A 10,987-nucleotide genomic window follows, 5' to 3' on the forward strand; every position below is an offset into this window, starting at 1 on the left:
GAGCACAGCTTATCAGGAGAATGTTTATTGTAGTGGTCACTAGATTGTAAGCTCTTACAGCAGTCACATCTCTTCCTGAATTGTAATGGCTATGTGCAGATTCTGAGACGGTGATCCCTTTGTGTATAACCTGGTCAATCTCTGGGTCTTGGGGTTATCTGTGTGACACCTGAAACTCAGAGCTATGAATGTCAGTATTAGCACATACAGCAACTGTTAAAAAAGCTAAAAAAGAGTCTAGACTTCAATTAGAGATATGAATGAAGCAGATCTGGTTGGGACTAAGGTAAATCAGGCCAAATGGTAGAGGACGATTTTGACTATGCTTTAAAACTTCACCTTCACTGTCATACCAAGGGAAGAGATGTTTATTTGGTACAGGATATGTATCTTCTACAGCACACTAAATAATTTAACTTGTATGGTCAGTTTATTCAAACACTGAAATTACATGGAACTTTGAATAGGAAGTGAGATCTGGTAGGTTTGTAGAGGTTATTGTGGAATAGTGATACACCCCAAAGTAATTTGGGCAGAGAATAAAAATGTGTCTGCAGGACCCCCTGAGAAGCTGGGAAAAAATGCGAAAATGTTGGATGTCCCTACCTGGATTATTGCTGATATTCTCACAAGCATTGAGGACTGATTTTTGGTATGCTGGGCCCTCAGTCTTAGGGCTTGCCTTTATGAGGCTTGCTACTGCAAAGAGAGGCTAAGCCTACTTATAATTGTGCCCAAGAGTCTCCCCCAGAGAACCTCTTTGTTGCTCAGATGTGGCCCTCTCTCTCTAGCTAAGCCAACTTGGCAGGTAAACTTGCTGCCCTCCCCCCACGTGGGACCTGACTGCCAGGGGAGTAGCTCTCCCTAGTAATGCAGGATATGACTCCTGCGAATGAGCCTGGGGGTTGAGCCTGGAGCCAGCATCGTGTGATTGAGAAAATCTTCTTGACAAGAAGGAAGAAGAAAAATGATACAAAATAAAGTTTCAGTGACTGAGAGATTTCAAATGGAGTTGAGAGTTAACTCTGGAGGGCATTCTTAGGTGCTATATAGATATCCCGTTTTAGGTTTTAGTGTATTGGAATAGCTAGAAGGAAATACCTTAAACTGTCGAACTGCAACCCAGTAGCCATGGCTCTTGAAGACGAATGTATACCTATGTATTTACAAGTGGTGACAATGTGATTGTGAAAACCTTGTGGCTCACATTGGTTTATCCAGTGTATGGATGGATAAGCAGAAAAATGGGAACAAAAGCTAAATGAAAAATAGGGTGAGAGGTGGGGGAATGGAATGTTGGGTGTTCTTTTTCACTTTTACTTTTTATGCTTATTTTCATTCTTTTTGGTGTAAGGAAAATGTTCAAAAATTGATTGTGGTGATGAATGCTCAACTATATGATGGTACTGTGAACAGTTGATTGTACATGATGGATGACTGTATGGTATGTGAATATAGCTCAATATAAATGAATTTAAACAGCTTATTGCAAAAGGAAAAGAAACTTTAAATGTTTAAAACACAAGCTAGAACATTTTATTTTTATAAAGGAAGATGCTTACATACGGCATGAATTATTAACCATAGCACCATCTACCTTCATTTTTCAGGCATTTTTAATAGACAAGGTATAAAATGAAGCTCTTTGAGACCCTTTCTTAGAATAAGTAAATAAAAATAGATTGGTCTATACTGATTGTGAATATTTTCATGTGGTTTTGTGCAAGCGTCATGGAAGCTTTCTCCCCACCCCATGGGTGCTCCTCTGACACTGCTGGGCCCTGTCATTCCTGGGAGGGCTCTGCCCTGAGGGAGGCCGAGTGTGGGCCTGGGTCCCTGAAGCCTCCTCCAAGCAGCACCAACCTGTGCCAGCTCAGCCCCAGCAGCACAGTTTTTGTGTTTTGAAAACTAAGTGTGTAGACAGAAAGATATTACAAAAGACTTAAAAATGGAAACTGCCTCCTCCTCCTCTTTTATACCTTTTCCTAACACCCAAGGCCTCTCCCTTGAGAATCAAAATAATGTAGTTCTTTTAAGCAAAATGTTTTGTTTAATGCCCTCATGTAACCTAAATGTAGTGAAAATGGATTAAGTGAGCTCACAGTTGTTTTTTTTTTTTCCACAGAAAACTCATGTGGAAAAGACAGGCTGCTGCTGTCAGGGATCACAGGCAGAGCCCACCCAGTGCAGCCCCCTGAGAAGTCTATCTCAGGAACCATTATGATTAAATGCCTCATCCTATTAGCTTCTATGTCTTTTGTTGTCCTCCTCAGAGATGTATCCTCTTATTGGAGATTATAGGCTGTTTTCCATCCCTACCCTTTCTATCCTCTCTTCCTCCCTTTCTCTGCCCTTGCCCAACCTCCATTTGTCTCTATTTCTGCATCATTTTTCCACAGAAGGTCTCTTTTTAGGGCCTGAAGTCTTCCGGGCGGATTTTCATCTCCACCCGTTTGAGGGAGTAGTTAGACCCATGCCATCCATTCCAATTGATGCCATCCATGTGCTTTTTGTGTTCTCCAAGGCGGTAGTACATCCCATTGAGGTTCGAGTCTGCACAGCAATTGTACCAGTATCCACCTGACACAAGAAGCAGATCATAGCCAGTAAGCTGAGTATGCCCACACCCTTGGAAAATAGATGGTAGCCCAGATATCAAGGATTTGATGGTAAGCTGTCAGAGCCCATATCAAAAATTAATTACCAAAGCCAGAACACCAATAGTACAGTTCTAAATTCATTCTCTCATCTTAAGGAGGATTACAGGCTTATACCTAATCTCCACTCCCCATCCCCACCTCCACACGCACCCATCTTACCTTTAAGTATCTCTGCACAATTTTCCAAGCAGTTGTCATTGTCCTTGTCATGGGTGCTGAAAGCTGTGTTGTTATGATAGAGGAGGGCGTCATCCTCCACACTGCCACTGTAGTTCGCCAGGAAGAGGCGGTAGCTGCTCACTTCATCACCCAGAGCAAAGTGACTGTACTCAGCATAGCGCACGTTGCCCTCCCAGTCCTGTCAGGAAGAGTCAGAGCCTTAGAGAAACCGCCCAGGGCTTTCACTTCATCTCAAAGAGAAGACCCAGCCCTGTAGCTCCTCTCCCTCTGCAGGCCCATAGCCAGGCATCTTTTATCATAGCTCTGGGTCTAGTTTACCTCTGTTCCATAGCAACCTGGAGATCAGAAAGCATGAGCCCAAGGCCAGACTTCTCTCTTGATTCATTGTATGACCTTGATTAGTCTATCTGTACTCCCTCATTTCCCTGGATGTAAGGTGTAGATTTACAATTTCACTGTGTCTCACACAGTTTTGTTAAAAAAAAAAAAAAAGTAATGTGAGCCTATAATGTGAGAACTTCACAGACTTTGAGAAGGGGCACTAACAAGCATTGGTAAAGAACTGTGTTCCCAGGCCAGATTGGAGTCAGCAGTGTTTCAGCTGAGCTGCCTATTGGACTTGCTCTGCTCTGGCCTGGGCTGGCCGCCTCTTCATGCAACCTTTAGCCCCGCTTTTGTGCAAAAAAGGGAAAAAACTATTCTTCCTCAACTGTCCTACAACCTGCAGGAAAACCATCATAGTAAATATTCACATCTTAGTGGATAAGCTTAGGAATGGTGACCCCAGATCTGTGCACAGATGTGTGGTGGCCTTGGCTCAGTCCCAGGGACCCAGGCCCAGCGTTCACCTCCATTTCCACGCGTAGCCGAGTTGGCCATCTGGAGAGCCTGTGGATGTGTTCATTCCCCAGCCAGAAGTCCCTACGGATGCGACCAAAGCCATGCTTGTACCGCTTCCAGTCCTGGTGGAAGGAGACAAGGCCATTCTTTCGTCTCTGAATGGTGGTCCAGCCACCGCCTGAAGTCTCCATGTCACAGAACACCTAGCAGAGAGAATTGCTCTGGTCAGGGCCTAGCAGAAGCAGGTGGCAGGAGTGTGTGGGTAGGAGTCACAATCTTTTCCCAGCCTCACAGCCAGTGGGTGCATGCACTTCCATAGTCATACTGGCTCACTGGCAGCAACGACTCTACCCCAGTGTTGGCAGAGCTGGGGCAGGGTAGTGGTTTACTGGGGAAGAATTGTCAGAATTGGGGATGTGGGGAGCACATGTAGTTCAAAGGGAGAAATCCAGGTACTTCTGATATGCCCACTTCATGTTCTCTCTTTTCTTCTCCCCACAAAAATAACTATACTAGGACATGGGAAGAGATCTACACTAGCATGGTGTTGGTAATAAGAATAATCTAATGTATTTTAGAGGGTCTGGTTTTAGTTGTTACTGAAATAAAGGGGTAAAATACATGCCTGGGTTTTTGGCAGGGTTTTTTGGCCTATAAATTGAGTGTTTAGTGTTTCTGGTATTTGGCGTCTTTGCATCTCTGTTTTGTGTTTCCTTTTCATTAGACTAGAAATAATACATTTTGTCTCCATACCTTTGAGTGGGGTGGAGGACAGAGGGTAGAACATCAACAGTGTGCTTATTGGACCTCACCTGCAGCTCAGGGCTACCAACGAGGACATCAGGAGGAAGCTTATACACTCCAGATGTGCGGTAGTTTTTCCGATACAGGGAAGAGCAGTCATAGATGGCATCTAGAAAAGGAGCAGACCACAGGGTGAGCATCCAGATTCAGGGCTCCAGGGCAGGCAGGATGTTCCTGCTGCATCTAAACTGAATGTGTCAAAACCGAGACTTAATTTCAAAACCACAGAATTGACATTGCTCGTAATTGCTGGGCAGTCTCTGGATTAGGAAGAGAAGTGGATAGAGAGAAGGTGATTTTAGCCTCACTAGTGGTACGGCAGTGGGGTGGGGAAGCCCTGCACCTGGATGGCATCAACAGAGCACTCAAACAGGCACTTGCAGGCTAACTATGGAATGAATTATCCAGCTATCATCCTGGATCATGAATTCTAGAAATGTTACATTGTGTGAAGACCACGGATTATGACATTTGTTGTAACTGATGCTTCTGTTTGACAGATTTAGACTTGTCAGCCAGTTTGCCTGTTACCAGACAAGTCATGAGTATCTCACAGGGTCTGGCTTTGGTGCTGGTTGGTTGGTTAGTTGGTTGTTTAGTTTGCTCGTTGGTTGGTTTTGGTTGTTATTGTTGTTTAGAGGGTAATGGTTACTACCAACCAGGACCTCAATTAAGGGAGATAGGTTTTACAATCTTATCTTTCCCCCATTAGTCTAAGAAAGGCCGAATGAAATGAAAACACCCCAAAGAACCCTTTGAGGTCTTGCCCTGACAGTGTTATTAAAACAAAAAAATGAGCACATTGGACAGCGTGATTTTCACTCTGGGGTTGATTTAAATGCTTACTTGGCTGCCCAGTGGGCATCTGCTTTATGCTGGATTTTGTATCCCTATTGTGAATATCAAAGAGCTCTGTGAGAGAGCCAGCCTGCCCTGATAGGATCCAGAGTGTGGGAAATCGTAGTGTCCAGGAGACGCTTCCTGTCTCTGTGTCTTGGGAACTTTTTCTTGGTGGCCACTCCTGTGGGCTCTGGGAGAAGAGCACAATGATGGCAACTGGATGCCTCCTGCCCCAGGAGTTGTCAGAGGCTGCCTGGCTCCCTTACCGAGCACACTGGGGCGGGGGAACAGGACACACGTGCCTTTGCCCTCAGAGTTCTTCATTTCCTGTTACTGATGAAAGCATCTCAACTCACTGCTTTTTCCAAGGGCACCTCCTTATAGAGTAGAAAGGTGGCCAGCAGCTGGTAATGCAGAAGAATAAGGAATGACCCCCTGCAAGAAGTATAAGAGGCAGACTGGGGGATTGCCTTTGGTCCCCCAAGAAACTCCCTCTGGGTGGTAGGAAAATCAACTGTTTGGAGGAGAAGGAAGTCGCCTGGCAGATTTCTCTCTCTGGCCTTATCTTCTGCATATCTAGTTTCATCTCCCAGGCCCAATCAAGACTCATTAGTATGGAAAATGGCCTAAAGATACCTTTCTAATCCTAACTGAGAGTCAGGAAGTAAATGCTAAGAAAATGATCTGTACACTCTGGTTTATGTAACAGAATTTTCAAGCTTATTTCATGTTGAAACTTTTTCTTCATCTGAACTGAGGATAAAGACAACCTACTCGTTAGAGCCATCCTCTTTTCCAAGAAGCTAAGCATTTCTTTGTTTGCAGTTTGGTGTGTAAGGTAACTAATGGTTTTTATGTCAGCAAGACATGACGTATCTATAGAATATGTTTCTTACACCTAATCATTTCCTGACACTTTCAGAAAGCTAAATTAATATCTAAATGATAAATTTACCTGTAAGCCTATCGGAACCAAGCGAGCCAGAAACTGAAAGTTATTTGGTGAAAGAAAATAATTTAAAATATATCTTATTTTTGACCTTTCAAAATCCTGATTTCAGGATGGCATTTTTGTATTTTCTGTATTATTTGAGAATTTTATCTGAGACCCTGAAGAAAAATAGAAAGCCTAAAACTGAGGAGCCTTGAAGAGCCTGTCATTTCCTGAACACAAAGGGGTTCTTCAGATGGCTGTGGGCAGTGTCTAACACTTAATTTTGTGCCAGTAAGAAGAGTCAGTTTCAGGGTTGACACAAAACTGCAGTAATGCCCATCCCCACTAAATCATAGGAGTACCAGAGAAGCATTTTGACAAAACTTTGCTCCTAGAGCAACAGATGTGAAGGTTTGGGTGTTTGTTTCTGCTTCCCTTGATCAAAGAGTCAGCCTGTCATCTCTTGGTCAGAATGCAGCAAGGCTAGACCAACCAAGGGAAACTTGAACTCTGTTCTGAGACTTGCTCTGTGAAATGGAAGGAACCAGGAAATCTCCCTGTGCTCCAAGACAGGAATTCACACCTTCCTTATTTTGAAGCATTGTTTGAATAAAAGGGTAAATTTACAGAACTTCAGAAGTCAAAGGAAGTTTTCCTGAAGACTTTACCAAATGGGAAATAGAGCTGGTGGCACGTACTCAAGAAAGTAGACCCCAGTAGTCACTTAGAAGCAACGCTGTAGATGGAGAAGCACTCGGCTATTTGGGGGGAAGGTGGACATGTTCTCCTTACCTGCTGAGGTGTGTGCTATATGTAGCTGTATAATGTCGATCTTCTTGTTCATTTCAGAGTAATTGGTCTTAGCATCTGTGAGCCGTGACTCTATGCGCTTGTTACTGGTCTCCAGTTCCATCAGCTGTGTGGCAACGCTGGCCCAGGCTGTCTCCTTCCTCTGGCTCAGTTCACTCAGCAGACTGCTTAGGTTGGCAATTTGGGCCTTGAGCTCCTTCACCTCCTCAGAGCAGGCAGCCAGTTGGAGCGGTATGGGCATCCTGTGACTAGGGGGCTTCTGTGGCCAAACTGGGTGACTGGCAAATGCCGCAATGAGAATGCAGAGCCAGGTCATGGATGAGAGAGTCTTTTCCAGCATCTTCTTTGGGCCTTGCTGAGGAAGGATCTTCCTTTAAGGGAATCAGGATTGCCAGTTATGTTTGTGAAGCGGCAGCAAATTATCACCTTTTACCTTCGCTCCTGATGGTCTCACCACTTCCTTGTTTTCTTCCTTTCCCTGCTCTTTCTTAGTCCTCCTCAGAGCTGTCAGAGTTTCTGAAAGTGGAGCTTAACTGGGTATCTCAAAGCCATCCTTCCCAAGCCTGAATGCTCTGCAAACTGAGCATCTTAAATGTTGTTTGCTTCCTTAACCTCCACCCCAACCAGGGCCATGCACTGTGCTTCAGTCCCTCCCAGCTCCTCGGGGAGGGTCAGGTGCCTGCTGGGTGAAGTCAGCGTCATCTTAGGCCAGAGCAGGGGAGGCGGGGAGGGATACAGGGGCGAGTCTCTCTTTTCTTGCCTGCACAGTGTCTGGGCTGAGACAGGAGGACTGTGACTTTGTGTATTTCCACTGTGTTTTGTCTGTTAGATTATGACCCTGCCAGCCACAGGCTCCACTCTGTCAGCAAGCAGGGCAGCGTCAGAAGAATTTCCAAATCCATTCTAAAGGTTCTAAAGGAATATGGGAGAGATGAAAACTCGGAAGTGCCAGGCCTGGTCCTGGGATTGATCCCCCACACTTCCCTCAGGCTTTAGGCAGAATAGAGAACAGGCTCATCTCTGAGACAAGGGAGTATATTACCTTTTTTTTTCCTGTTTATATAAATAATATATGCCCATGGTTCAAAACTTGGAAAATATATTAAAGAATCCCCATTACCAAATAAGTACATGTCCAGAGTCTAATTCCCTCCTCCCATGCAATATGATTTGCAATTTGAAATTGTATTTCCTCCCTCTCTGCCTCTGTCTCTCTATGACTTTCTCTCTCTCCCTCTCTCTCTACATTTATGATTTTCTGTCTTAAAATAGGGATATTTTAATTTTTCACGTACCATATATGAAGAATACTCTTGCTTTGGGAACAAATGTAAAATCCTGGAATTTCAGCAAATACCCTTGGAATAAGCTTTTCTCTAAGAATGTAAACATTCTGTCCTTAAAACAGTACTTTGTCCTTGGAACGTGCTATTGCTGTATCCCATGTGATTGAGACACTGGAGCAGAGTTTACTTATAATGTGGAATTTCAGTGTGGGATTTTCACACATGAGCCTGATGCTTGACAACTCTCCTCCATGCCATAATCCACCCCAGAGCCCTTTTCCAGTCAGGGCTTCTAGCTTCTCAGAAAGTAATTTCTGTTTCAGCAGCTAGAGTTACCAAACAGTTTTTCTTCCCTCTAAATCAAAGAGCAATAGGAGTTCAAGATGGGCCAGGGTTAGTTTCCTCACATCCTTAGTCACCTTTACCTGCTAAGGGCTGAGGAATTTGCAGACACCCGGCAGCAACTTGACTTTTTGCTCAAAAGATTCCATTTAGAATTGGCACTGTCTGCCAGTCCCTGCTCTCTTTTGGCAAATATCTCACCCAGCCGGGCAAGCCCCAAGTTGTCAGCATCTGACAGTATATGCTAAACTCCATGAGGATCTTCAAAGTTATCTGGCCATCAACTAAGACTGAGCCTAAACCATGACCACAGAAGGGCTGTGCACCACCCATACCTGCCACGTGACCCTGCTGCCTTGGTGCTCCATCAAGTGACTCAGAAGAGAAAGCATAAAGGAACATTGCAGCTCTGTGGATTCCCAACCAGCTTTTTGTTTGCTCTTCCCCATAGCCACCCCCTCACTACTCACCCAGAAGTTATGAATAGACTTTCATATCTGGACAGAAAATGAACCAGTCATTCTTATCTGCAACCCACGAAACAGTCGTTTCTAGGGAAGGTGTGATGGTTAAGTTCATGTGTCAGCTTGGCCAGGTGATGATACTCAGCTGTTTGGTCAAGCAAGAACTGGCCTAACTGTAACTGCAAAGACATTTATGGCTGGTTAATAAACCAGAAGGCTGGTTTATTAAATCATCAGTCAATTGGCTGCAGCTATGACTGATTATATCAATGAAGGGAGTGTCTTCCACAATGAGAGAATGCAATCAGCTGGATTTAATCCAATCAGTTGAAGACTTTTCAGCGAGACAGAGGACCTCCACTTCTTCTGCTAACCAGTGAAACATCTCCTGAGTTCGTCAAAGTTGCCAGTTCACTGCCTGAGGAGTTCATGGAACATCGTCGTTGGAGTTGCCAGTTTGCTGCCTGCCCTACAGAATTTGGACTCGTGCATTCCCACAGTTACGTGAGACACTTTTATAAATCTTATATTTATAGATATCGCTTGTTGATTCTGTTTCCCTAGAGAACCCTAAGTAATACAGAAGGTAAGACAGGTTTTTTTTTTTTAACTTTATCAAAAAATTAAAAACAAACAACAACAACAAAAAAACACCATTTCAAGCAAAGCAAAGCAAAGGATTAAGAAAAACAAGTAACCTAAAATAACTACTTTGCTTCCAACATTTGCCTACCATATGCCACAAAAATTAATAAACCGTATCCAAACAAAGGAATAAGAAAAACAAATAATCTAAAATAACTACACTGCTTCCAACATGTTCCTACCATACCCCAAGAAAATTAACAAACCATAATGAACAAAGGCATAATAAAAACCAAATAACCTATAATAAGTGAACTGATCTAATTTTTAATGCAATAGTTTATCAAAAATTAAAAAAAAAATAATTCAAACAAAACAAAACAAAGGAATAAACAAAACAAATAGCCTAAAATAACTTTATTGTTTCTAGTATGTCCCTACCAGGAAACAATCTTTTCTAGGGAAGGTAAGAGAGGTTTTATAAATTTGGACAGGAAGCATCTAACCTTTATTTTGAATAACTAGTTTCTGACATTTATTTTCTGGAAATTTCTAACATGAGGCATAATTTGGAGATGAAGCTTTTTGTAAGTTGTTTGCAATTTTCTTCAGCTGTCTAATCTGCCTAAATGTCAATTATCTCCCCCCACAAAAAAAAGCTAATTAAGGGAATTTCCCATGCCAGATTATCTATTTGCTAAAGCAGCCACAGCCCTGTGATATCCTAGAATCTGCATTTCCAAAAGAAGGAAAAGTAAGTCTTTTCTGAGCACAGCTAAGCCCACAGAGAAAACAGTGAAGAATGTAGAGGACTAGAGTACTTTTCCCCTTCTGTGAGAGGCTTTTAATCCTTTCTTCTGCCTTTCATTGAACAGAGTAAGCATAAAAAATGTGAATTACCTGAGCAAGTATGGAACACCTGTTTTGGATATCTTACAGTTTCTCCTGTTCTCCCATGTCTTGGTGGTGAAAGAGGGTCAGCTTGGTGCTTCTGGGAGAGATGTTTATGAAAATAAGGTTCATATTACTAATGAAAAAAGCTAGTGAGCTTTTACTTAGTCGGGGAGTTCTCAGGCATCACGGTGTTTGAGCTGACTGCCTTCAGGCTGGCAGCAAGGACTGCAGCCTGCAGAACAGCCTCAGGACTGCACATCTAGAAAGGCCTAGAGGTGGTCTCTCCCTCTCCCCCAAATAGGAGAGGGGTTTCATTTTCTTTAAAAGTCCCCACATGAGAGACTGCTG

At 43.4% G+C, this 10,987-nt stretch overlaps 1 protein-coding gene across 1 annotated transcript; it reads right to left on the bottom strand.

Annotated features, from left to right (window-relative positions):
* Nucleotides 1–2,059: 2,059 nt before the first annotated feature.
* Nucleotides 2,060–8,040, bottom strand: LOC119527954 (angiopoietin-related protein 7-like). Its single transcript, XM_037828526.1, has 5 exons — nucleotides 7,051–8,040; nucleotides 4,493–4,593; nucleotides 3,689–3,883; nucleotides 2,820–3,018; nucleotides 2,060–2,580 (listed from the first exon to the last, which is right to left on the bottom strand). The coding sequence occupies exons 1-5, from the start codon at nucleotides 7,406–7,408 to the stop codon at nucleotides 2,411–2,413; spliced, it is 1,023 nt and encodes a 340-aa protein (XP_037684454.1). The 5' UTR covers nucleotides 7,409–8,040; the 3' UTR covers nucleotides 2,060–2,410.
* Between the last annotated feature and the right edge of the window lie 2,947 nt (nucleotides 8,041–10,987).

The sequence above is a fragment of the Choloepus didactylus genome, chromosome 2, assembly GCF_015220235.1.
Source record: "Choloepus didactylus isolate mChoDid1 chromosome 2, mChoDid1.pri, whole genome shotgun sequence".
NCBI lineage: Eukaryota > Metazoa > Chordata > Mammalia > Pilosa > Megalonychidae > Choloepus > Choloepus didactylus.